This window comes from Periophthalmus magnuspinnatus, chromosome 20 (assembly GCF_009829125.3).
Source record: "Periophthalmus magnuspinnatus isolate fPerMag1 chromosome 20, fPerMag1.2.pri, whole genome shotgun sequence".
Taxonomy (NCBI): domain Eukaryota; kingdom Metazoa; phylum Chordata; class Actinopteri; order Gobiiformes; family Gobiidae; genus Periophthalmus; species Periophthalmus magnuspinnatus.
In genome coordinates, this window is record NC_047145.1 from 71,584 (window position 1) to 99,401 (window position 27,818).

General features: G+C 42.5%; 1 protein-coding gene across 1 annotated transcript in view; it reads right to left on the reverse strand.

Annotated features, from left to right (window-relative positions):
* prkdc (protein kinase, DNA-activated, catalytic subunit) overlaps nt 1-27,818 on the reverse strand; it is a 69,867-nt gene that overhangs the window by 15,154 nt on the left and 26,895 nt on the right. The window contains exons 37-70 of the mRNA XM_055230005.1: nt 26,463-26,660; nt 26,148-26,252; nt 25,896-26,063; nt 25,015-25,142; nt 24,252-24,459; nt 23,762-23,940; nt 23,280-23,448; nt 22,988-23,053; nt 21,982-22,045; nt 21,762-21,910; nt 20,985-21,125; nt 20,762-20,881; nt 19,729-19,872; nt 14,542-14,693; nt 14,311-14,442; nt 13,942-14,053; nt 13,736-13,857; nt 13,227-13,376; nt 12,697-12,870; nt 12,249-12,347; nt 11,747-11,957; nt 11,103-11,277; nt 10,269-10,469; nt 9,039-9,154; nt 8,637-8,768; nt 7,080-7,259; nt 6,199-6,407; nt 5,067-5,205; nt 2,964-3,152; nt 2,355-2,579; nt 2,042-2,150; nt 1,316-1,418; nt 1,104-1,251; nt 620-794 (exon numbers count right to left, since the gene is read on the reverse strand). Of these exons, the coding sequence (XP_055085980.1) occupies nt 620-794; nt 1,104-1,251; nt 1,316-1,418; nt 2,042-2,150; nt 2,355-2,579; nt 2,964-3,152; nt 5,067-5,205; nt 6,199-6,407; nt 7,080-7,259; nt 8,637-8,768; nt 9,039-9,154; nt 10,269-10,469; nt 11,103-11,277; nt 11,747-11,957; nt 12,249-12,347; nt 12,697-12,870; nt 13,227-13,376; nt 13,736-13,857; nt 13,942-14,053; nt 14,311-14,442; nt 14,542-14,693; nt 19,729-19,872; nt 20,762-20,881; nt 20,985-21,125; nt 21,762-21,910; nt 21,982-22,045; nt 22,988-23,053; nt 23,280-23,448; nt 23,762-23,940; nt 24,252-24,459; nt 25,015-25,142; nt 25,896-26,063; nt 26,148-26,252; nt 26,463-26,660 (5,092 nt within the window). The remainder of the gene's footprint in view (nt 1-619; nt 795-1,103; nt 1,252-1,315; nt 1,419-2,041; nt 2,151-2,354; nt 2,580-2,963; nt 3,153-5,066; nt 5,206-6,198; nt 6,408-7,079; nt 7,260-8,636; nt 8,769-9,038; nt 9,155-10,268; nt 10,470-11,102; nt 11,278-11,746; nt 11,958-12,248; nt 12,348-12,696; nt 12,871-13,226; nt 13,377-13,735; nt 13,858-13,941; nt 14,054-14,310; nt 14,443-14,541; nt 14,694-19,728; nt 19,873-20,761; nt 20,882-20,984; nt 21,126-21,761; nt 21,911-21,981; nt 22,046-22,987; nt 23,054-23,279; nt 23,449-23,761; nt 23,941-24,251; nt 24,460-25,014; nt 25,143-25,895; nt 26,064-26,147; nt 26,253-26,462; nt 26,661-27,818) is intronic.

Genomic DNA, 27,818 nt, shown 5'->3' on the forward strand with positions numbered 1-27,818 from the left:
CTGAATCGCCTGGGCCAAACGCCTGAGACGGAGCCCCCATCAGAGTCTCTGGCCAGTGAAGAATTACTTTTTTTTTTTTTATCAACTGCTACAAAAGTTCCTCACATTCAAGTCTGTGCAAAAAGAGGGAGCTCATGTGAACAGCAGTTTAAGCCTGAGTCTGAGTCACAACGTTTAAAGACGACTACAGTCAGATCAACTGTTTAAACCAGAGCCATGACCACTGGGCTTTTATACACATCTCTGTTTAGTCCTGGTTTAGACCTGATTTAGACCTTGTTCAGTCCTGGTTCAAGTCCTGGTTTAGACCCGGTTCAGTCCTGGTTTAGACCCGGTTCAGTCCTGATTTAGACCTGGTTTAGTCCTGGTTTAGTCCTGGTTTAGACCCGGTTCAGTCCTGATTTAGTCCTGGTTTAGACCCGGTTCAGTCCTGGTTTAGACCTGGTTTAGTCCTGGTTTAGTCCTGGTTTAGACCCGGTTCAGTCCTGATTTAGTCCTGGTTTAGACCCGGTTCAGTCCTGGTTTAGTCCCGGTTCAGTCCTGGTTTAGACCCGGTTTAGTCCCGGTTCAGTCCTGGTTTAGACCCGGTTCAGTCCTGGTTTAGACCCTCAGTCCGTACCCAGCAGTGGGACAGTCTTTAACATGGAGCTGATCTGCTCCACTGGGCTCAGCGTGTGGCTGCGTTTGTGGTTGAAGCGACTGTAACTGTGGACCCAGCGCAGGAACCAGCTCCGGTTTGACTTGGCGTCTCTGTGAAGATCCTTCAACAGCTTTGTCGCCACAGGGAAGTTATTCTATAAACCAAAAGGCACATTACCATGAATCGTACAGATTTAATACAAGTAAATTTGTCCAAGTCAACAGACAACACAAGAAATAATCTGCAGACAGAGAGTCCCCAATATGAACAAGAAATAAATACTTTAGGATAAGGTTTAACTAAGAGTTTAATACTTTGATTTTAGGACCTGATAAAACACATTTATTTTTCCCTTGAGTTTTAGAATCATATTATGACATAAAGACACATTCGTCTTATTTAACTTCCCGAGGCTTTCCCAGAACATAAACAAATACATAAATAGACGTAATAAAACTGGTACCTGACTCCACGCGCTCTCCGCCATCTGCAGCTTCATACTGAACTTGCAGTTGTTCACCACAGAGTTTATGTCCGGCTCATCCACTTCCATATCATCAGAGGATCCCTGTTTATTTAACTTTTCAAGAATCTTGTCCAAAAAGAAACATCTAAACAAAAGATATTCATATATTAACAAATAATTTTATTTTATTTCTAAAAAGGTTTATTTACCTTGATGTTATGATGTCGTCCCAGACGTTCACTGGATCGACTTTAGGATCAGGATAACGCTCTGTCCAGAGTCGAGTGAGACGCTTCAGAGACGACACAGTAACTGCAAAATACCACAGTACGATCAAGGACCGTGGCGACCGTGGTGACCGTGGTGACCGTGGTGACCGTGGTGACCGTGGCGACCGTGGCGACCTTGGCGACCTTGGTGACTCATTAAAATGCGTGGAGCACATGCCCGGTGTAATTTTACTATTCAACTATGAACCAACTCATGTTTCCGCAGTTTTAAGGTGTGTGTCTGTATCAGAGGACAGTGACGAGAGGAAAGGACGTCTCTTTAAGAAAAGCCTCGTTTCTGCTAAAGCTAAACGCTAACGCCTCCCTTCAGTCAGACGGCTCTCGGCAGCTCCAAAACCACATGAAGTTTGGCTCCGCCCTCGAGAACCAGCGCTCTGCCCACGAAGCACAGAACTGGACAACTGGAAAAATGGACGACTGGACAACAGCATTTACTCGTAACTCTTCTGTAGGCGACATTTAGTTGAACAGAGGAGGTCGTTTCTGGCGCGTCTGTTGCTAATGTACTCGCAGTAGTAGTAGTACTACTAGTAATAGTATTCATCATGTTATGGCTGATCAGTGTGTGTACTAGTACTAATTATAAACTACTACTACTACTAGTTTATAATTTTATGGCCAATCAGTGTGTGTCTGTTTAGTTACCTTCCCCTTTAACGAACAACAGGAAGTCTTGGATTTCTGTGAGGGCCTGTGCCGACTGCAGGAGGGTCAGACGACTCTTGGTAAGTAAAGTATCCACACTGGAGTAATTCTGTTAACACAAAAAAATAATACAATAACAAAAAGACACATTAACAATAAAATATACAAGAATTTATATTCAATGTATAATATTTATTTGTGAATCAATTGGTTGATTTTATAATGTTAAACTGTATGATCTCTGTATTTTCACATTATTATCTCTGTATTTTAATCTGTACTTTCTTACTATAATCTCAGCCTGTATTTTCACCTGCATGAACAGCTGCATGGCGTAGTTGACGTAGTACTTGGCCCGATCGTGGTCCTCCTGGAGGATGTAGAGGAGGCTAAGTTCTTGGCTGTAGTGGTTTTCCAGTAATTTCTTACGGTGTTCGACCTTCATCGCTTTATCGATGAAGCTGAGGAGGGTCTGGTCCGCTCCTCCGAGCTGCAGCTGTTTCAGCATACTGCAAATCATGTGGCGTAAATACAAGTCCTAACAACAAAAGAGCCAAAAAATGAAATGTTCCACCTGTAAAAACTCCTGTGGTCATCCATGGCAATGATCTTTCTGTTTATGAGCCTTGGACAGCTTCACAAACATTAAACATATTTAAATAAACGTATTTAAACAAATACATCACATTCCTATAATATTTGCAAATACTTATTTTTATATAACTCAAAGAATACTCTGCTCTGTCTTTTTAGTTATAATCTGCCACATGTGGATCAGTCTTTGATAAACTGTTTCCACTTTCACATTTACAAATTCACATATAATGTAAAAGGTACATTTGTTGTCATTATTACGATACTGTCTAAAATATCATCTCATTATTAAATTTAAAGGGATATTTAAAGGGATGATGTCTCATACCTGGTGGTATGGCTCCGCCCACATCTTCTCCAGGTCGGGTGGAGAGGCTTCGTCGATGCAAACGGTGGAGCAGTACTGCAGTGACTCCCATTCAGTCAGGTGTCTATAGGCCTCCATTGCTGCAATCTCCCAGAAGTCCCTCTCTGCGTCAGTGGGCGGGGCTTCGGTCCACGCCTCAGTGTTCAACGCCTTGGACGAAGAGTGACAGATTTATAAAAGAGTTTATACATAAAACACACACCGGGTTCATAACCTGAGCCAGAGAAAAGAAACGGTTTGAGAGGAGAGTTAAAGAAGCCAAAGCAAACAAAGGAAACAAAGAGAGCAACAGAGCGAGCCAGTAGGCCCATTAAGAGTGAATGATGACATTAAGTATGACTCAGGCACAGTGCACACTTGGTGTATCTCAATAGACCTTAGCCTACGAACAGAAACTGTAAACAGGTGTGTTAGCTTCAGTGTCGCTAGCTTCAGGGTCGCTAGCTTCAGTGTCGTTAGCTTCAGGGTCGCTAGCTTCAGGGTCGCTAGCTTCAGGGTCGCTAGCTTCAGGGTCGCTAGCTTCAGGGTCGTTAGCTTCAGGGTCGCTAGCTTCAGGGTCGCTAGCTTCAGGGTCGCTAGCTTCAGGGTCGTTAGCTTCAGTGTCGCTAGCTTCAGGGTCGCTAGCTTCAGGGTCGCTAGCTTCAGGGTCGCTAGCTTCAGGGTCGCTAGCTTCAGGGTCGCTAGCTTCAGGGTCGTTAGCTTCAGTGTCGCTAGCTTCAGGGTCGCTAGCTTCAGGGTCGCTAGCTTCAGTGTCGTTAGCTTCAGGGTCGTTAGCTTCAGGGTCGCTAGCTTCAGGGTCGCTAGCTTCAGGGTCGCTAGCTTCAGTGTCGTTAGCTTCAGGGTCGCTAGCTTCAGTGTCGTTAGCTTCAGTGTCGTTAGCTTCAGGGTCGCTAGCTTCAGTGTCGTTAGCTTCAGGGTCGCTAGCTTCAGGGTCGTTAGCTTCAGGGTCGCTAGCTTCAGGGTCGCTAGCTTCAGGGTCGCTAGCTTCAGTGTCGCTAGCTTCAGTGTCGCTAGCTTCAGGGTCGCTAGCTTCAGGGTCGTTAGCTTCAGGGTCGTTAGCTTCAGGGTCGTTAGCTTCAGGGTCGCTAGCTTCAGGGTCGCTAGCTTCAGGGTCGCTAGCTTCAGGGTCGTTAGCTTCAGTGTCGCTAGCTTCAGGGTCGCTAGCTTCAGGGTCGCTAGCTTCAGGGTCGCTAGCTTCAGTGTCGTTAGCTTCAGGGTCGTTAGCTTCAGGGTCGCTAGCTTCAGGGTCGCTAGCTTCAGGGTCGCTAGCTTCAGTGTCGTTAGCTTCAGGGTCGCTAGCTTCAGTGTCGTTAGCTTCAGGGTCGCTAGCTTCAGTGTCGTTAGCTTCAGGGTCGCTAGCTTCAGGGTCGTTAGCTTCAGGGTCGCTAGCTTCAGGGTCGCTAGCTTCAGGGTCGCTAGCTTCAGTGTCGCTAGCTTCAGGGTCGTTAGCTTCAGGGTCGTTAGCTTCAGGGTCGTTAGCTTCAGGGTCGTTAGCTTCAGGGTCGCTAGCTTCAGTGTCGTTAGCTTCAGTGTCGTTAGCTTCAGGGTCGTTAGCTCCTCCTTCACACAGATATAAGGCAGTGTCCAGCAGGAATCTTAGACGAGCAGCGAAACGTCTTCACTCCTACAACGTTTTTGCTGCATTTTTAACTTTGGCTTTTTTGGATCAGTCCTGGACGACTGAGGGACACAGATAAGTTCTTAGCATAAAAAAAGTCGACTGTTCAGTCTCCTCAGTTTCCACAGAGCAGACTAACTATGCAAAATGACAGAGGGATAAAGAGAACAAATATTGAGCTTTTTTCAAATCAAATAAATATATATTTTTTATATTACCTCAGTGACATTATCATGGGCACTGTGATAAAATGTGATAAAATGTGATAAAATGTGATAAAATGTGATAAAATGTGATGTTAATGATCTTTACTTTAGAATGACACAAACTAAAAACACGAAATTAAAAAATGCTTTTGTCCTAATACCCTTAATATTAAAATTTGAATAAATATGAGATTTTAAGTCTATATATCTAATATTTATACATGGTACTACGAGCTGTACCTCGTTGTAGAGTTTCACTGCTTCTGCGTAGTCGTTTTGAGACTCGGCCTGAAGAGCAGAACAAGTGATGGACTTGGTCCCCACTTTACTCCCAAAGATCCCACGAACAATATCATAGTCCTCCAGGGATCGGTAGAGTCTAAAAGACAAAAGACTCACTCAGGAAAAAGACTCATTTAGTCAAAAGACTCACTCAGGCAAAAGACTCACTCAGGAAAAAGACTCATTTAGAAAAAAGACTCATTTAGTCAAAAGACTCATTTAGACAAAAGACTCATTTAGTCAAAAGACTCATTTAGTCAAAAGACTCATTTAGTCAAAAGACTCATTTAGTCAAAAGACTCATTTAGTCAAAAGACTCATTTAGTCAAAAGACTCATTTAGACAAAAGACTCATTTAGACAAAAGACTCATTAAGTCAAAAGACTCACTCAGGCAAAAGACTCATTTAGTCAAAAGACTCATTTAGTCAAAAGACTCATTTAGACAAAAGACTCATTTAGTCAAAAGACTCATTAAGTCAAAAGACTCACTCAGGCAAAAGACTCATTTAGTCAAAAGACTCATTTAGTCAAAAGACTCATTTAGTCAAAAGACTCATTAAGTCAAAAGACTCATTTAGTCAAAAGACTCATTTAGTCAAAAGACTCATTTAGACAAAAGACTCATTTAGTCAAAAGACTCATTAAGTCAAAAGACTCACTCAGGCAAAAGACTCATTTAGTCAAAAGACTCATTTAGTCAAAAGACTCATTTAGTCAAAAGACTCATTTAGACAAAAGACTCATTTAGTCAAAAGACTCATTAAATGTTGTGCAGATCCAGACTCACTGTAATTAAAGGCACTGATCTTAAAACATGAAAACCTGGACGTTTCATTTTAAACAGTTTGATCCAGAGTTAATCCTGACTTTCCTCGCATTCTAATTATTTAAGTGTTTTTCACAACTGCCACCACAGTAAACAACTAACATGCTAACAGCACACTTCCAGATTCTCTTGTGAAAAAATTGGTTTCTATTTAGATGAGGACAGCACAAAACTGTTATTTTGAGCACAAGAGCTGCTTTTACTAGACGTGTTCTGGTACATGTCTGTACATTATTACAGAGGTAAAGAAGGTAAATGAGACCTCGCGAGGTGGATCCACTTGTTGGTGTCAGGAGGGAGCTCTTTGGGCCCTCGTGACCGTTTGGACGGTGGCTCCGTTGGGACAAAAGTGTGCAACAAGCCCTCCTCCAAAAGCAAAATACCCGATGGTTGTTGAAGACTGACCAAACAAGATGAGCTGATATTTGCTGGATCGATGTGGAGCATTTCTTTATGTTGGTAACACATGTCCTACAGGAAACAACAAACAGGAAACATCAGAAATCAACAAACAAACAGGAAACATCAGAAATCAACAAACAGGAAACATCAGAAATCAACAAACAAACAGGAAACATCAGAAATCAACAAACAGGAAACATCAGAAATCAACAAACAAACAGGAAACATCAGAAATCAACAAACAAACAGGAAACATCAGAAATCAACAAACAGGAAACATCAGAAATCAACAAACAAACAGGAAACATCAGAAATCAACAAACAAACAGGAAACATCAGAAATCAACAAACAAACAGGAAACATCAGAAATCAACAAACAAACAGGAAACATCAGAAATCAACAAACAGGAAACATCAGAAATCAACAAACAGGAAACATCAGAAATCAACAAACAAACAGGAAACATCAACAGAATAGTTCTGAAACTTCAAATAAAAACAGACTAGTGCTGGGACTCACAGGTAGAGTCGGTAAAGGTAAAGTTATAAAATAGACTGACTCCAGGCGTGAGCCGAGACTCAAACTGTGACTCAAAATTGTATTAAATAATACGGCATCATTTTAAAATCGACACATCAACATGGACGCCAAAATGAAAATGCTTTCTTGTTTTCAGATAAATAAATAAAAGAACATTTTGTCAGGTCAAAAACACTCCCCCATGTGGAGAGTGTCGTACCTGCACACAGGCCACAAACGGAGGGAAACAGAGCGTCGTCTTTTTCAGAAACGAGTCCATATGACACCTCAGCGCGTCCTTCATACTCTGTCCCTCTTCAGACGTTTTACTTTTCTGCATTTCATGGAGGATCCCACTGAACAAAGAGCTGAACAACTGTTTGGCCAAAATGGGATCTTTCTACAGAAAAAAAAAAGAAAAACATAATATAGTGATTAATGTTAATATTTTAAAGCATCACACTCTGGGGAGCCCTGATTTCTCACTGAATAATCAACTTTAACCAAAATCAGTTCCAGCGACTCAAAGACCTGGACCATGGCTAAACCCAAACAGGAAGTGATGCTGGGAGCACTTCCTGCTCCATCGGCTCAAGGACAATAAAATAATTCACTTCTATATGAACAGATTTTCTTCAGTCGCCAGATTTGAACCAGACGACCACAGAGGAAAAAGTACTCACTTTTGTTACTTAAGTAAAAGTAGAGATGCCAGAGCAAAAAATACTGAAGTAAGTATCACATGAAAAGTAAAAGTATTAAAGTACCTGTTTAAAAATGTACTTTAAGAGTAAAAAGAAAAAGTATTTCTCATAGATTTTGAGTCTTATAAAGCTTCAAATGTGGTGATTTTGATAAAGATTTGAGCTGATTTTTTTCAGAAATAACTGAATCGAGCTTTTCTCTGTTTTTATTGGTATATTTTTGTTTTGTTCAAATTCTGAATGTGTTAAAAATAAACCCTCAGCCTTTTCAGCAGCTCTCACACAAAATAAGAAAAATACTTTTACTTTTCAGTCCTATTCAAAAATGTACTGGAGTAGAAAGTGCAGATACTGCTCTCAAATGTACTCAAGTAAAAGTAAAGAGTACACACTTATAAATAAGTACAAATCTTAGGTATCTGTATTGTACTTAAGTACAGCACTTTACAGCACTGGGGGCTCTGTACCTGGGCCTGCAGTGATGAGGTGGTGTGTGGGGGGTGGGGCTCTGTACCTGGGCCTGCAGTGATGAGGTGGTGTGTGGGGGGTGGGGCTCTGTACCTGGGCCTGCAGTGATGAGGTGGTGTGTGGGGGTGGGGCTCTGTACCTGGGTCTGCAGTGATGAGGTGGTGTGTGGGGGTGGGGCTCTGTACCTGGGTCTGCAGTGATGAGGTGGTGTGTGGGGGGTGGGGCTCTGTACCTGGGCCTGCAGTGATGAGGTGGTGTGTGGGGGGTGGGGCTCTGTACCTGGGTCTGCAGTGATGAGGTGGTGTGTGGGGGGTGGGGCTCTGTACCTGGGCCTGCAGTGATGAGGTGGTGTGTGGGGGGTGGGGCTCTGTACCTGGGTCTGCAGTGATGAGGTGGTGTGTGGGGGTGGGGCTCTGTACCTGGGCCTGCAGTGATGAGGTGGTGTGTGGGGGGTGGGGCTCTGTACCTGGGTCTGCAGTGATGAGGTGGTGTGTGGGGGGTGGGGCTCTGTACCTGGGTCTGCAGTGATGAGGTGGTGTGTGGGGGTGGGGCTCTGTACCTGGGCCTGCAGTGATGAGGTGGTGTGTGGGGGTGGGGCTCTGTACCTGGGCCAGGGCCTGCAGTGGAGTGATGAGGCTGCTGTGAGGGATCTGAACATCTGGAAAGTCTCCCACTCTGTAGCTACGATACAGAGTCACCTGAGCCTCCTTCCGAAGCCTCTGATCGGCCTTCTGCTCCTACAAAAACACCAGATAAAGTGTCCTTGAAATGAAAGGCCAACAACCAAAAAGTGAATGTTTTTACCTTCTTCTGTCTTTGATGTTGTATTTCTTTGTAAAAGTGAATGTTTTTTACCTTCTTCTGTCTTTGTTGTTGTATTTCTTTGTAAAAGTGAATGTTTTTTACCTTCTTCTGTCTTTGTTGTTGTATTTCTTTGTAAAAGTGAATGTTTTTACCTTCTTCTGTCTTTGTTGTTGTATTTCTTTGTAAAAGTGAATGTTTTTTACCTTCTTCTGTCTTTGTTGTTGTATTTCTTTCTGGGCGAAGTCCAAACTGACTTTCTCCTGATCCTTGAGGAATCTGCGACGAAGTCTTAAGATGTTTCTACGTTGTTCATTTTGTGCTAATGTGATTTAAAAACAGCAGCATTAAATGGATAATTTTATTTTTCTTAAGAGTAAATAATATGACAAAGATTTAGACATAGAGTACATGAAGCACAGTGTTATTCACTTAGAAACATCTTTTACCAACGTGTAACAACCACAGACTGTGAAGAAGTGACTGAGTGAGTCTGACGTCACCACAGCTTCAGCTCCAGATGAAGCTCACCGAGGCTAGCAGTTATAGCGACTAATCTGGAGCAGAGTTACATATTTGGAATTCCGACCCTGAGTATCATAGCAACCAAAGAGCCAATCAGGAGCGAGGCTGTTGAAGGTAACCACCCACATCGCTGGTTTATCAGGGAGCGGATGCTTTGCAACGCTGTCAATCAAACCTGTTGCTAACGCTAATGCTAACGCTAACAGGAGCGACCTCGGGGAAAGAAGGACCTGATTTGTCTGTTATTAATGTTCATATCTTGATTTACAGACACAATAGTGAAATAAAAACCCCAGGATCATGTAGAGGGTTAATACGAACATTTAAGACCAGAATGAGTCTGAAGCAGCAGAGACAGAGAGAGGACAGAGGACAGAGAGAGGACAGAGGACAGAGAGAGGACAGAGGACAGAGAGAGGACAGAGGACAGAGGACAGAGAGAGGACACAGTTTAACACAGAAACTGAATTGGAGCCAGAGTCGATGGAGCAGGAAGTGCGCCCATGATCACTTCCTGTTTGTAAAGCGGCAGCTAACAGGTTAGCTATGTCCATTTATATAAACAGTCTACGATAATACCATTGTATTTATGGTCACAGTTGGAGTGATTCGGTTATTTGCTTGTTAACAGTGCGTTATATTGTACTTTAAAGTGCACTGTGTAACATTTCCAGCAGTAAGCCCACTCCCTGCTCATCTCCATGCAGATGTTATTTCTTTACCTAGAAGTTGTTTTTTTCCCCAGGTATTTTTGGGCAAAAAAAATCGCAATAACCTTTCCTCAGAGGAAAGCAGACTAAAACAACAAAAGTTCCGTAATGCCCCTTTAACTTTTACACTAGTATAATTCTTTCCAATAAAAGCAGCAGAATCAGTCACATGAAAGTTATTGTAAAATGTGACGATCAAACCTTGAGTGCGGTTGTCCACTTCGTCTGTAGGGGCAGCGACGCGCCTCATCCCAAAACCTTCTCCTACCGGTTTCCGGGTCGCTTGCCTTTCAGATTTTTTATCAAAAACCATCAACGACGACAGAGACTCCGACCCCAGAGAGAACTCCGCCAAAGTGTCAACACTGCTCCCAGTGAGCCAGTTAAACGCCGACCTCCGACCTCCTGGAAGAAAACAGGAAGAATCAATCAGTCTATCAGTTATCAATCATACGATCTGTACAGTCTGAATCTGAAATGTGAAAAATGAATGTATTCAGATCAGTTTTGATAAGATTGTTATAAACACAACATCATTAAGTCATAGACACAACGACATTTGTGTAAAAAACATAAATAAAACTCTTTATAAACATGGCCTGACCATCAAATGTTATAAAGAGAAAGTTTTAAAAATGTGTTTTAGCTTCAGAAAAACTAATGGTTGTGTTTTAAATTAAATAACAATAATAAAAACTAAGGCTGGGCTTGTGTTTTATCAACTAAAAAAATTAACAATAGAAAAAAGCTTGTGTCCCACCAACAGGATGTGTGCCACATTTTGAGAAGCACTTATATTTTTAATACATAAAACTCACATCAGATTTAACTTAACATTTCAGTAATCTGATTTCTCCAGATTTCTGATTCCTCCACCTCAAATCAGATCTTTGGTGTGCCTGTTTTTGCACGGCGTGTGTTTCCGCGGCGTGTGTTTCCACGGCGTGCGTTTCCGTGCTGTGTTTGTGTGTGTTCCCCGTGGTGTGTGTTTCCGCAGCGTGTGTTTCCGTGCCGTGCGTTTCCATTATAACACACCTGGGGCCTGTGTTTGGCTGAACTCGAGGCTGGTCTGTGTCGCTCTGAGTTTTCCCTTCAGTGAAGCAGACGGAGACGACAGGACGCTCTCTGGACCCTGGGAGCTCTGCGTCTCCACAAACATCGGAGTCATGACAGAACTCCTGAAACGCCAGTTTGAGTCGATCACATAATCCTACAAACACAGAAAACACACGACGTTACATCAATGAACTTTTGTTCAGATTAAACCCACAGTAAAAAAAAACTATTTTAGTGGATGAGACAAATCAAATCCTCATGAATATGGCTCGAAGAGTTTTATGTCAAAGAGCCCCTCACCCACACACACACACCCCTTCACATACCAGTGCACACACACACACACACACCCCCCACACACCCCCACACACACACACACACACACACACACTGGGGGCGAGGGGGGTTAACAATATTAATCTGTAGGAGCTGGAATCACACCGCCAACCTGTGGGTCAGTGAATCTGACACTCGACCAGTGATGTTTATGTCGAGAGCGGGATTTGAACCTCTAACCTCCAGATCAGTGGACAAACACTTAGCTTCTCTCTCGAGCGAGGCTCGGTCAGGACGACCTTCACTGAAACATTTGACCTTCATTGTATTTCTTGTAGTTCACTGACCTGAAACGTGCACTCGGAGAGCGGATACTCAAACATGTTTCTTTGGAAGTCTGGACTCTGACTCGTCATCTCCAGCAGCAGATTCGTGGCCAAACTCAAAAAGCACCTCTCGATTTGAGACGTGTAGAGTGAACCCAACACCATCATCATCCGCTCAAAGGTCGCCGTGGGGAGACGCTTCTCCTGACTCCAGAAGTTACGAACATAAAGCCTGCAACAACACAATCACATACAATTATATTATTATAAACCTGCAACAACACAATCACATACAATTATACTATTATAAACCTGCAACAAGACAATCACATACAATTATACTATTATAAACCTGCAACAACACAATCACATACAATTATACTATTATAAACCTGCAACAACACAATCACAGAGCGTGCGTGAAAGTTTGTGTGTGAGAGTGTGTATGAGAGTGTGTGTGAGAGTGTGAGCGAGTGAATCACTGTGTTACAAATGTGTACATGTGTAGAAGTGTGTGACTCACTGTAGACCTGCGTTCTCCTCAGCCAGACCCTGGAGTAAAGTTTCTTTGGCAGAGTTCAAAATCTCCACTGATGTGTCGTCCTCCATACTCTCCGAATCACTGGAGACAAACATTATACATAGAATCATTTATTGTTTTACACTGACATGACAATTAATCTAAATGATAAAATATAAAAAAAACTCAATTATAAAAGTAAGCCATGAATTAGTAACATGTTTATAAATCAGTGTTATATTGTCATACAATCCTCACGTTAACAATTTAAACAGCTGTGCATTTGCAGACGTCACTGACATGGTGCGCACCCGTAGATCGCGGTACGCACCCGTAGATCGCGGTACGCACCCGTAGATCGCGGTACGCACCCGTAGATCGCGGTACACACCCGTAGATTGCGGTACACACCCGTAGATCGCGGTACACACCCGTAGATCGCGGTACACACCTGTAGTTGTCTTGAATCCACATGAGGATGTCGTACATTCTCTCTCGACACACGGGTGAAGGGTGAGACACAAACGCGCTCACAGGCTCCAGAAGCTCCTGCAGCTGCACCGGGCTCAGCACAGACAGAATCTTATGGACGATGTCCAGACACACCCTCTGTCTCACCTCATCCCTGCGTTTAAAACATGAACAATTAGATTAATCCTGTTGTTTTTATGTTTAAATTTGACTTTTGTACACTAAAACACACAACTAGAAAAGGGAATCATTTCTTTATTTTGCTGCAAAACAGAAATCACATTTTTGATTCATTTTAATAGTTTTCTGTGCTGTATGTTTTAGTTGGATCATGTAACTTTCTAGTATCGCCTCCTTTAATTAAACTTGTTTCATTAACATTAATGATCATGTCTAAACCAGCAGCTGTGTAGATTACAGTGTTTTTTAAATAATAATGAATTAAAAACCTTAAATTAACCCAGCTGCTATGTGGCCATTGGTAAACCCTTTAAAAACATAAACCGTCACCTGTGGGACATCGTCTGAATGAAGCCCGACGTTTTGAGCTGCATAAATATTTGAGGAATGACGTCAGCGCGGCTCAGGACGCACTCCAAACAGCTCGTCTTCAAAACGCCGTGAAGCTTCGGCAGCAGGTAGAACGCCAAATTCACAAATCTGAAAGTGTGAAATAAAAAATGTTTCAAAAAAACTTTAAATGAAGAGGCACTGTGCCACCCGTTTCCTTGGAAATATTATTGTTTAGCCTAAAATGTTTCACAGTATGGCATTAAACAAGTTTAAACAAGTTATTCTGATGGCTCTATTTCTCCACAGATCAGACCTGTCACTTGGCCAGTTTTCTCAATGACAATACGTACATTTAATGTCATATAAATGTTTTATATTTTTTATATTTATATTTAATGTCATATAAAAAAATTTAGGCAAAGCAATAATATTTCCATAGAAACCGGCAGGTGGCAGACTCTCCACTTAAAGTTACATAATGCAGCTTTAATGAAAGTGAGACTTACTTATCCATAAAAGGAGGAAAGTGTTTTGAGACTTTATTCACACAGATGATGAACTTGTCGTTCATTTCCTTTTTTCCCAAACTTGTAATTTTTGTTGCAGCGAGATCGAAAAGCTGCTGATGCTGCTTTAGGAACCATTACAAAGATTGTTACCATGGTTACAACACAATTTGTAAACGATATTTTATTCAAACAAAACTCCTTACACCGTCTCTGTCTGTCATGTTCTTCAAAATCAGACCGATGATCTCTGCAGCGGCGGAGTAAACCTCTTTGTATCGTGTGTAAGTTACATTATTGGTGAGAGAATGAATGTACCTAAAAAAACACAAAACATTACATGATGTAAGAGCGAGTTCTGGGCCGGTCCTGGTTTAGTACCACATTTAGTCCAATACAAAACAAACATAACAAAGCTTAAATGTTTCCTGCACAAACTTCATGAGTGACTAGTTCCAGGTATAACGCAGTTTAACAGTCTGTGACCCCTAAGTCCAGGTTTGACCTTCAGTAAAACTAAATGTTTAATATGTGCATTTTAAAGATGATAATAACTATAATATTTTGGTCTGTACTTGTTGTAGTCGATGCCACATGTGGCGTCGTACGCCGGGAGGTCGTTCGCCAAGACGATTCCCAGAAGCTGAAGTCCGATCGAATTGTCTTTACTGTTCGGGTCAGTGCCACAAAACCTGTCGTAGATCAGACTACAACCAGAAAACAAACACTTAACATTAGCCCCTTGTTTATTTTACATGAAAATGTAATAAAACTATATGTATATTAATATTTAGAGCAGTTCTCACCTGTACGGCACGTGCAAACAGTCTTTCCAACATTCCACCAAAGTCCGAATGATCTCCAGATTGTGACGAAAAACGGCCCTCTTTGAATGGAAGCAGTTTTTCATCAAGAACTCGAGCAAACGGTTTGCCAGCACCTCATCTCTAGTATTACCCTAAAACACAAATACAAAAGTTAAGTATCAAAGCCACTTTTGTGTTTATTTAATCAAACAGAATCCTCTTTATCACAAACCTTCAGCAAATCAATTAAATATTCTTTTAGGCACAAGATTCACTGTAAAATAATGTGCACCTGTACAAACTCACTAGACTAAACTTTCTGCTGCATTCACCCAGAAAAGACAAGTTTGGAAACAGAAACACGGCCTGTGTCGTGGTACGAGCAAGTCTGAGAACATTATTTAACTTAAAACCTACAGATCAAACATTTTAAAAGATAAAAACGTGGCATTTTTGTTAAACACTACAGTACTACAGTACAACAGTACTACAGTGCTACAGCGCAATAGTAGTACAGCAGTACAGCACTACAGTACTACAGCACTACAGTACTACAGCACTACAACACTACAGTACTACATCATTACAGTAGTACAGCACTACAGTACTACAGCACTACATCATTACAGTACTACAGCACTACATCATTACAATACTACAGTACTACAACACTACAGCACTACATCATTACAGTACTACAACACTACAGCACTACATCATTACAGTACTACATCACTACAGTACTACAACATTACAGTACTACAGCACTACAGTACTACATCATTACAGTACTACAGTACTACATCATTACAGTACTACAGTACTACAGCACTACAACACTACATAATTACAGTACTACATAACTACAGTACTACAGCACTACATCATTACAGTACTACAGCACTACAACACTACAGTACTACATAACTACAGTACTACAGCACTACAGTACTACAGCACTACATCACTGCCTAAGACATTAAGGCCAGAGAGGAGACACACCGAGGCCTCCTGCAGACAGGACTGCAGATAAACGTTTGAGAACCTACAAACTGAGTATAAGAAGATCACTCAGGAGCTGCAGGCCCACAAGGACCAACACCAGCAGTGGACAGAAAAAAGACCAGACCTCCTTCAACAACTGCAAAAGGAGACGGAGAAAACTTCTGAGGACAGGACAGCAAAGAGAGGCAGCAGCAGAGGGAGGCAGAGCGAATGGACCTGCTGGACCAAAGCAATGTCTGAAAACTTACATTTGAGAACCTTCAAATTGAGGTCAGTAAAACCACTGAGGAAAAAACAGCTCATGAGGAGATGCAGCAGGGAGGGAGTGGGAGGAGCCACGTACACAGGGATATCTCTGGAAACTCAAATCTGACAAACATAAAATCGACTTTGATGAATCCGCTCTGTAGAGGCGGGACAGAGAAGAGTTTTTGTTGATGTTCTTGGAGGAGAAGAATGAACCCGCAGTTCTAAAGACGACCAGGCGTCAGGACAAGACCAAATCCACAATGATCAGACTGAGGTTGGCACAGACAGAGCCAAGTACAAACATCTACCACCACATCGTAACAGATATGAAGTCTCCTCAAGAGTTAATGCTCATGGCGGAACATTCTGAGACTGGTGGAGCAAGAACCAGTTCTGTCTGCGATGAAACACACTGTAGCACTGATAATACAAGATACTCCAGATGCCCTTCCTGAAATAAAGACAAACAAAAAGAAAAGAAACAAGAAAAAGAAAGGAAAACCAACAGTGGGGATAACTAAGGAGGTCCCCCTTTCAAAAGAAACTTCAACAGAGACACGATATCAAATGTTGAACAGGTCAGGATTGAGTTTGCAACTGAAACTACAGAAGTTGAAGTTATAAAGAAACAAGATGGCTCCCAGATGCACCAGCAGGCCCGTCTTCATTTGAGGCTACAGAGACCAGTCCACCAAAGCCAAATGACTCCACAACAGAGGACGAAATGACCAAAACTGTAGTTAAAGATGGTTCAGAGACACTGGCTAATGCTGATGTTCTCCTGATGAACATGGACAAGCCATCCCAGTCTGAAGTGAAGCACACTGCGGAAACCCTCCAGACCCCGACGATGGAGGACAAGGAATCAGTAGAGGCTCTAGAAACTCCAGCTGACATTCCTGAAGATGTTAAACAAACCAAAAAGAAAAGAAAGAAGGGAAAACCAACGACTGAGAGGATTGAAGAAGTTACGGTTTCCAAGGAGACTTCAACAGAGATCCAGTACATGGATTTAAATGTTGAAGATGTTCTCACTGCAGATGTCCAGACTGAGGACAACGCTGGACAATAAGTCCAGCTACAGAAGCTGACGTTATAAAGAAACAAGATGATAAGACAGATCCATATGAAACAGCAGTAAAGTCCTCAGAAACCAGAGGTCAATGACACCACGACAGAAGATATGGTTGAGATGGTCAAAAATGAATGTGATGATTACTCAATAACACCTGGAGTTGAGGATTCTGAAATCAACCTGGCAATGCCCCATGGTGACCGGGAACATGCCTCTCTCATGACCCTCCCAGATAAGGTCACGATCAACGGTCAGGAGATTAATGACACAGAACTCTGTTCATCAGAGCCCAACGATGCAGCAACAGAGGCTGAGGTGACCACGAATGAGCCTGAAGACAACTCAGTAACACCTGGAGTTGAGGATTGTGAAACCAGCCTGACAACCCCAAACAGTGATCAAGAACAAGTAGTCACAGACAATGAAATCCAAGAAACTAATAAAACAGAAGTCAGTTTACCAGAGCCCGATGATGTAGAGACCAACAAGGCCAAAAACAAACACAGAACGATAAAGAGGTTAGTCTGACCAACATAAGAGCGCCATCCCAGCCAGACGAGGTGTTACAACCCAGTGTGGGGAAGGAAAGTAACAAAAAAAGAAAACCAAGATGGAAAAATGGTAAAATAAGAGGTAATTGAATTTACAGGAATGTAAGGGTGAACTATATAAAAGGGAACTAAACATATAACCAAAAGTTCCTTGCAAGGGATTAAACCAAATAAAACAAAGTAAAGTAACTAAACACAAATTTTACAGTAACAAAATCTCAAAACAAAAGCCACGACTAGTGATGTGACGTTCCGTATCGAGGCTTTGAAGCGTGTGTCGAGAAGGGGAGGGGGCGTTTCCGTGATGCGTGTATTGAGGCTTGCTTATATAAATACACACACACATGGGCTCTGGATACACTTTTTTCTGTCTCATTATTGAAGGGTGTCCTCCAGCCTCGCCGTGTTTGGCTCCATCATGTAGCGTTGGACCCAACCAGAACTTGGCGTACGTTTTTTTAATGCATTTTAATGCTTCATTTAGGGGAGGAGCTGAAAATGATGACGTCCAAAGCCTCGCTGCCCGACTGTACCACGTGACTGATTCAGAAAGTGGTTCGGATTTTGCCACGAGTAACAACCTGTAGCGTAGGTAACAACCTGTGGTGTCGCTTGGATAACAGCGGCAGACACAAACACAAAACGTCAGAGCAGACGCAAATATTGAGGCGCAACGCTACATGATGGAGCCAAACACGGCGAGGCTGGAGGACGCCCTTCAATAATGAGACAGAAAAATGTGTATCCAGAGCCCGTGTGTGTGTTTATATAAGCAGTGGCATTCTTGTGTATGCCTGCCTCATCTGTGCGGCTGTTTTCTGCACACATATACAAAGTGTGTGTGTATATATACACACACACACAGTATACTGCCATCACTACAGTATACATGTTTTACATACTTCTTTATTTTGCTGACAGTTTTGTTCAGACTTTGTGCAAAATGCCACACACTTCAAATTCATGCAAAGTGATATTTTTGTGTCCAGTAGGTGTCCTGCTAGAGCAAGTGAAGCTTCAAGAAGCTTTGAACAAACGAGACCAAACACAAAGGCAGACGGGGCCACTCCAGGCCCCCAGCCACGAGCAGGTGTCCCCAGTCTTCTTTAATGAGGAGGGAGGCGGCTGGAGGTGGGCGAGGCTTCAGGACGGTCCTCCAATCACAGCCCAGGAATCAAGCAGCCATGTTTAAAGGGGAAAAAGGAAGACTTGAGGACGTACACAATAAACAAAATATACAAATACAAATAACAAAAAGGAACTTAAGGCCCAGGGCCGTAACACAAACCATGACACATCACCAGCAGCAAAAAGTCAAAGAAAAAAACACAAAAAAAACTGAAACAAGCAGGAGTCAATGACAGAAACGCAAGAAATGTTGAAGTGAACACATGAAACAAGACACAGAAAACTCTGCTCAGTACTCGTCAAAATTCAAACGTAAAAAACAGAAAGAAACTGAATGAATGATCCCAAACCTATGACGGAGTATAAAGGTCACTTAAATAAAGAAAAAAAATGCGGGCGCTACAAGAAAAAAAAAAGTTGTAATATTATGAGAATAAAGTCGTAATATTACAAGAATAAAGTCGTAATATTACAAGAATAAGGTCGTATTTTTATGAGAGTATAGGCTGCTGTGCGTGAGTGAGTGACCAGTGCGTTATGCTTTATGGAGAATTTGGAGCATTTTGTTCAGATAAACTTTCAACTGGAGTTTACACAATGAAATACTGCGTCTTTTAGCCCACCATCACTGCACTATCATCAGTATAAGTACTTTGAAGGGACACTGCCAGCATTTGAGTTTGTTTAGTCGGAGGAACCAGACATCAGCCTATATTCTCATAAAAATACGACTTCATTCTCGTAATATTACGACTTTTTTTGGCTTCGACTTTATTCTCGGAAAATTACGACTTTAATGTCGAAATGCTACGACTTTATTCTCGTAGCGCCTGCATAATTTTATTTTATTTTAAGTGACCCTTATACTCCGTCGTACAAACCAAAACCAGAGGAGAAGACGAGACAGGAAGATTTAAAATTTGAGGCGACTGATAAAGATTCAGACAATGAGGCCGATGCAGAAGCCAACAGCAGGAAGAAGAAGAACCAGAGACGTTAAACTGAAGAGAACAGAGAGAGGACCATCTGAGGCCCAGTGACCTCCCTTCAGAGTTATTGTTTAAAACGCAAATAAAAATATGACCATCAGAAAATGTCCACTGTCCTGAAGTTAAACGTGTTGATGTATTAGAGTTTAAGTATTTAGTAGAATTTAGTCTTAATAGTTTTATCGCTGACCTTTGGACTCGCTGCTGCTGTCCAGGAGAGGACAGTGACCACGATGTCCACGACCATGAAGTGGATGCCCTCTCCCCCGTTTGTCTCAGAGACGACGAGCTGAAGGAGCGGACCCAACCAGAACCTGGTGTACGGCCGAAACACCTACGAACAGTTAAGAATAGAAACACAACCGTTTTTATATTAAAACAGTTTTTACATTTGATTAATTAAAGACAAGTCGTCCTGACCTGATTTAGTTTTAGATCTGTGTGTTATAGGCCGTGTTTTTACCATTTCACTTTAACATGCGCTTCTGTTGATACTTTTATTGTTTTTTGTTAATACTTTTGTACTTATTATTTATTTGATCGCATTATTACATTTTTTTATGCATTTATTGCTCAAGCCAGGACCAGCTTGAGCCTAGTTTAGTCCTGATTTGGTTTTGGTCTAGTCTTGGTTTTTGTCCTGGTCTGGTCTGGTCTTGGTTTTCGTCCTGGTCTGGTCTGGTCTTGGTTTTCGTCCTGGTCTGGTCTGGTCTTGATTTGGTCCTGGTCTGGTCTTGGTTTGGCCCTGGTCTGGTCTGGTCTTGGTTTGGCCCTGGTCTGGTCTGGTCTTGGTTTGGTCCTGGTCTGGTCTTGATTTGGTCCTGGTCTAGTCTTGGTTTGGCCCTGGTCTGGTCTGGTCTTGGTTTGGTCCTGGTCTAGTCTTGGTTTGGCCCTGGTCTGGTCTGGTCTTGGTTTGGTCCTGGTCTGGTCTTGGTCCTGGTTTCAGCCTCACTTTCTTTGTTCCTGAGGGGAAATTTAAAAAGATTGTGCAGTACATAATAGAAAAGCTCAAACAAAAGTTAAGTCCCAATTTTCATGTGAAAGTCCGAAACTCCTGAACCAGAACTGGAACAGAACCAAACCAAGAACCAAGCCCAAACCAGAACTGGAACAGAACCAAACCAAGAACCAGGCCCAATCCAGAACTGGAACAGAACCAAACCAAGAACCAGGCCCAATCCAGGACACCAGTGTAATTTGGCCTGAGATGTAAAAATAACGACCTCCTCTGAGTTGATGACGAGTTTTGAGATGAAGAGTCTGATGTTCAAAGGTGAAGCCGGGTTTGACAGTTTCCCCTGAAGGAACTTCATCCACGGAGGAAGATCAGAAGGAACACTTCCCTACAACACACATCATTATTATTATTATTATTATCATTATTATCATTATTATTATTATTATTATTGTTATTAAAGGATAAGATGCCATCAAAGTCGTTCAGACCGGTTCAACTTTAGGGGTGATGTTGTATCGCTGCATGTGCCCGATGAGCGCCGTCATGGCCGCCATACATTCGTGCTGGTTCAGCTCGTCCATTTCCAGGTCGACTGTTGCATCCTGGGAGGAAGTCGTGTCCTGTGTCTCCTAAAACAGAAGCATTTAGGCTTTAACCACCTCAAACTTTACCACGTTTGAAGAAGGTCAGGCACAAGATAAGACGACGACTGTTTAACCACAACACAAAAGAACACAACAACACACAACAACAGAACACAACAACAGAACACAACAACACACAACAACAGAACACAACAACAGAACACAACAACACACAACAACAGAACACAACAACAGAACACAACAACAGAACACAACAACAGAACACAACAACAGAACACAACAACACACAACAACAGAACACAACAACACACAACAACAGAACACAACAACACACAACAACAGAACACAACAACACACACAACAGAACACAACAACACACACAACAGAACACAACACACATATATTATATCTATATAAATGTTTTAGGGTCAGAAAATACCTGGTGTGTTCAGTTCTGTTCATAAACTTTAAACTTCAATCATCTTTCTCAGTTCACACCACTTCAAAGTCACAGAGTAAAGAGCTCTGCTCCCATCTCTGCTCCACACTATTCCACACTATTCTGTACTATTCCCACACTATTCCATCCCTATTCCCACATTATTCCAAACTATTCCACACTATTCCCATCCCTGGTGTAGAGTCCTGTTTAAATCTTACTTTCTTCACGGCGTTCCTTCTGCGTCCGTCTGGGTTTTGGGAGCTGTAGGAAAAACTTTGCACTCCAGTAGAAAAGTCAAACTGGCTCATCTCTTCGCTCAGACTGCTGTCCACCATGTACGACTGAGACGACAGGTACACGGGCGGCTCTGACGTCAACACAAACATCTTTAACATCATTAAACTTAAATACACAGGGGGAGTTGACACGTGGCCGTACCTCTGTTTTCTTCATTGGCCTCCTGTCGTATCATGACATATTTCTTCTTTCTCTCGAGAGGCACCTGTGTATGAAAAGTGAAAACATATAATGTCACTGCACAGGAGAGTCACCCGGGGCCTCCAGGGTCTGAGGGGCCCAGAACTGGACCTTCTTTATATTCATTTGGACAAACGTCACTGACAGTTGAATAAAATGTCTAACTCTTTTGTTTCTAAATATTTTTATTTTATATTTCCAGAGCATTTAGAACGACTCTTCCCACATTAATCTGAGCAAATCCAGCACCGAGGAACGAGCCTCATGGTCCAGTGGGACTTTGAGTCACATGGGTCAAATGCACAAACCCAGAGGTGTTTTACCGTCGACATTTTAATCCCAGAGATGCCCCGAGCGTAAACGCCATTAAAGGAATAAGTGTTTTTCAAAGACAGGGGGCAGTATCTCCACAGACCTGACTAGTCCTGATTTCTTCCTGTGGGACGATCTTAAAGAAAAGGTGTTTGTGAATAAACCTCAGACGATAAACGACTTAAAACGGAATATCGAGGATCAAATTAGAGCCATAAGTTAGAAATGATTTAAATGTGATGCAAAGTGCGTTGTTCCTCTGGTTTAAGTAGAGATAATTATAACCATGTAAATGAACAAAAATCTCATACGGTTCAGTTCATCTACCGCTAAAATGTGGTGAGTATAGCTTAAGAATGATAGAAGATATTGACGATTTAAAAGTGTCAATGACTTCTGGGTATTATGATGTATTAGAGCGGGGCCCTTGTGAGGCTTCTTGCCCCGGGCCCCCACATTTCAGTTTGTAATGGACAATAAAGATCTGCTGCTTGAGACGCCTGGAGCACACGGCTGGAGGTGCTGATACTGTTTTATTTATTATTTTTATTTATTTTTTCCTTTTCACTTCCAAGACCAAAGTAACGACCTCGTTGAACGCAGTGATTAGCATATTAGCATTTTAGCATAAATCTGTAGAATGAACATACAGTACCTCAACTTCAATAGGAAAGTGGTAGGTCCTTGAAACATCAATGAGATTTTCCAGGATAAACTGATGCTGGAAAAAGGAGAAGATGATTTTAACAGTATTTGGACAATATTAATTCATAATTAATGTTTGATTTTATGTTGTAAATTTTCTGATATTTTATTCTTGTATGTATTGTGAAGCGTATTTGAGTGTCTTGAAAAGCGCTATATAAATAAAATGTATTATTATTATTATTTATTATTATATAATAGTAATAATAATATAATTTTCAAAAAGCCGATTTTACTTTTACCTTCTCCGGTTTCTCACTGAACAGAAATCCCTGGTAGAATTTGGCTTCGCTGAAACTGCGGCTGATGACGGCGATGGCGCAGTTATACGCAGCACAGTGGAACTGTCTCCGAAGTTCAAGTAACTGAGACTCGCCCGCCATGTTCTCCGTGAACGACTCGAAACAAGACCTGAACAAACAGAAATAGTCCACAGTATGGCTTTATATAAATATATAACAGGTCATAGCACCAGACAAAGGTACAGGTCAGATCTGTGGAGAGGCGAGCCCACTCAGTAAAAATGCATTTGTTTGTTTTTCTTAATTTTTTTCTTAGCGATTTTGCTTCAGTTGCAGGTGTTTTTTATTACTAAGTTTAAAGCCACACTGTGGTATTTTAATGGAAAACCAGTAAAATCTCTATAGAGTCAAAAGTTACATAATACACCTTTAATAACTGTATTTGGACTTAAATTCAAACATTATCTATTAGCTGTTCTTACTTGATCAGGGCTTTAGACATTTCGTTCCCGTCTGTTTTTCCGAGGCCGCAGTACGCCTGGTTGATGCGTGATTCTTTGGAGTAAACGTCGTCTTTGGGGAGGCGAGAGTAGAGCAGCTCCATCAGTTTGTAGAGGCCGATTTTCTTCAACAACTGAAGTTCAAATGTTGTTTCACAGGACTAAAGTAAATAATAAAGATTAGAAACAACTATTTAAGCACAACAGTAACAGGAAATGTATTTGTATTAAAAAGGCAGATAAAAGTGATGACTCTCTCCCAAATCTTCATCCAGCTCCTGATCTCCAGCTCATGACCTCCAGCTCCTACAGGTCATGACCTCCCACTCATGACCTCCCACTCATGACCTCCAGCTCCTGACTCCTCCAGCACCTCCAGGTCATGACCTCCAGCTCCTCCAGGTCATGACCTCCACCTCATGACCTCTTTATAGTAAAACTTTCTCATAAATATGTTAGATCTCAAACACACCTTGGTGAAGCGGCTGAGCAGAAGTGTGATTATGTCTGAAACATTTTTCACAAAGAAGTCACTGAGGGCCTTGGTGCCGCAGTGAGAGGCCAGAGGCAGCAGGACCCTGACGGTCAAGGCCTGGACCATGGAGTTTGTGGGAACATCTCCGCTCTGGATCATCCCATACACGACGCTGAGGAGCTCCAACTGCTTTTCTGGGGCAGCCCTGATCAGCAAAAAAAACATTAGCAAAACAAAGTGGTGGGAACATCATCTAAAGGCGTCTGTGTCGTCTCAGTCGTCCAGGTGTCCAGGTCCACAGCAAAAGAAAAGTTCACTTCTTTAACTGGAGAAAAGTTTTAGAGTGAGCCAGGTAAAGGCATTACTGAAACTGTTTTGTTAGGGTTCGTTGTTATCTTAGCCTGCATCATCAGCGTATAATACTCCCTACAACAGAACCATATGGTCCGGACCGGACGACACCATCACTGTGTGCTGAGGGCTCATGTTTGAACTGGGTCGTGTTCTGATGTAATGTCTCCAACCTCAGCTCTCTTCAGATTAACTCTTACCCAGTTTCACTCTCCTTCTGTCTCACTCTCCTGTTTCACTCTCCTTCTGTCTCACTCTCCTGTTTCACTCTCCTTCTGTCTCACTCTCCTGTTTCACTCTCCTTCTGTCTCACTCTCCTGTTTCACTCTCCTTCTGTCTCACTCTCCTGTTTCACTCTCCTTCTGTCTCACTCTCCTGTTCACTCTCCTTCTGTCTCACTCTGACTCACCTTTTGGCTGTTCTTTGGAAGCAGGTCTGAAACTGTTCCTCCATTATGTGCTTTTTGTCCCGACTTAAAATGGCCGCCATCAGTTTCAGCAACAAAGGACTGTGGGAAAGCTCCAAAGCATCGAGTAACTGAAAGAAAATATAGTTTAAAAATATGAATATTCACAGCATTAGCTCCCGTTTAACCTCCACCGGTACACGCCCCACTGTGACACGCCCACTGTGACACGCCCCGCTGTGACACGCCCACTGTGACACGCCCACTGTGACACGCCCCGCTGTGACACGCCCCGCTGTGACACGCCCCGCTGTGACACGCCCACTGTGACACGCCCGCTGTGACACGCCCGCTGTGACGCGCCCCGCTGTGACGCGCCCCGCTGTGACACGCCCCGCTGTGACACGCCCCGCTGTGACGCGCCCCACTGTGACACGCCCACTGTGACACGCCCACTGTGACACGCCCACTGTGACACGCCCACTGTGACACGCCCACTGTGACACGCCCACTGTGACACGCTCCGCTGTGACACGCCCCGCTGTGACGCGCCCCACTGTGACACACCCACTGTGACACGCCCACTGTGACACACCCACTGTGACACGCCCACTGTGACACACCCACTGTGACACGCCCACTGTGACACGCCCACTGTGACGCGCCCACTGTGACGCGCTGATACTCGTAGGATTCTGCAGCATCGCGTCTTCATTTTTGCACAAATGTAAAAAAATGTGCTGCTCTAGTGTGATGTACTTCTGTCCATAGGGGGCGCTACAGCATGCATGTGTAAATTATAACAGAATGATCCACAGAGATGAGAACCATAGAGACACAAGCCCAATAGGACTGATTTAAATCTTATTTTATTCCACATTTACCTTTCGCACACAGTCCATGTAGTTGTTGCGATGGAGAGATCCTTTGGCAAATTCATCGGACTGCATTGGGAAATGTGAGGCCACCAGGGCATCCAGCGCTTTCTGTAGCTCTGCCAGCGGCTCATTTGGTAGAGTCGTGAAGAAGGGAAGCACCAACAAGGCCTGGCTCTAAACGGAGATAAAATACACTCTCACACATTCGCACAAATACAAACTGTCATTACTGTTCAATTCCAGTGTTTTAATCCAGACCTTGAGGTTTAGAGGCAGGCTCATGTCCGTCAGGAGAGATGTAAACGAGGCGAACACGGGTCTGAACGCAGCGTGGCCTTTTAACGAGCAGACGGACGAGTCGATCTGGAAGAGTCAGGGCTTAGTTTGTTTATATGGATCTGATTATGTTGATTACACAGTTAAAGAGCGAGAGACAAGGCAGACGGTGAGATGCAAACACTCCTTGTATTGTGAATGACAAGATACTTTTTATTATTTTATTTACTAAAAAAAATAATTACATTACAAACACTGAACTATAAAGGCACAATGTTACACCTTCTTTAAACGTACCTGTAGGAGCTTGGACAGCAGGACCAGAGTAGCGGTTTTGCTCTCAGGAGTGGCGGAGGAGGCGGAGTCGCTGTCCCACCAGGAGCGGAGATGGTCCCACTGTTTGAGGACTTCCTCCACCAGCTGTTTGCCCTGAGTCTTTCTCACGGAGCGCTCCCTAAAACTGTGGTCCAGCATCCCATTCAGCAACAAACTCACCTGCAGAAGAACAGTGTTTAAACACAGAAGAACAGTGTTTAGACACAGAAGAACAGTGTTTAAACACAGAAGAACAGTGTGTTTAAACACAGAAGAACAGTGTTTAAACACAGAAGAACAGTGTTTAAACACAGAAGAACAGTGTTTAAACACAGAAGAACAGTGTGTTTAGACACAGAAGAACAGTGTTTAGACACAGAAGAACAGTGTTTAAACACAGAAGAACAGTGTTTAGACACAGAAGAACAGTGTTTAAACACAGAAGAACAGTGTTTAAACACAGAAGAACAGTGTGTTTAGACACAGAAGAACAGTGTTTAGACACAGAAGAACAGTGTTTAAACACAGAAGAACAGTGTTTAAACACAGAAGAACAGTGTGTTTAGACACAGAAGAACAGTGTTTAAACACAGAAGAACAGTGTTTAAACACAGAAGAACAGTGTGTTTAGACACAGAAGAACAGTGTTTAAACACAGAAGAACAGTGTTTAAACACAGAAGAACAGTGTTTAAACACAGAAGAACAGTGTTTAGACACAGAAGAACAGTGTTTAAACACAGAAGAACAGTGTGTTTAGACACAGAAGAACAGTGTTTAAACACAGAAGAACAGTGTGTTTAGACACAGAAGAACAGTGTTTAAACACAGAAGAACAGTGTTTAAACACAGAAGAACAGTGTTTAGCGAAAGATAAGAATTCACTGGACGGACGGGACCAGAACATATGGAAATCCACAAGATGCAGCTGAAGAAATGAAGAAATGGGGTTTTGATGTGACAGCTGGATCTACGGAGAGAGAAGACGAGGTGCAGCGGAGGATTCAACAGGCCTGGTCATGGGAACGCACACACGGGATACACGGAGCAGATCTCCAGGACGGAGAGCGAGGGAGAGACTACAGGAGTTTCGGAGATAAAATATAAGAGATTGATGGGAGGTAACTGCTAATAGGAAAACAAATAAATACATTTAAATATTAAAGAATAAATAAAAAGTGTACCGATATAAACACTACTAAATTAGACAAGCATGTGGAAATCCAGCAGTACGCTTCTCTTTAAAAATAAGTAGTTGGACATAGTAGAATGGAAGTTAGACTTTTTGAGTCAACACTTCCATCTACAGAGGGGCCCTTCTTTTGTGGGAGGCTTTACC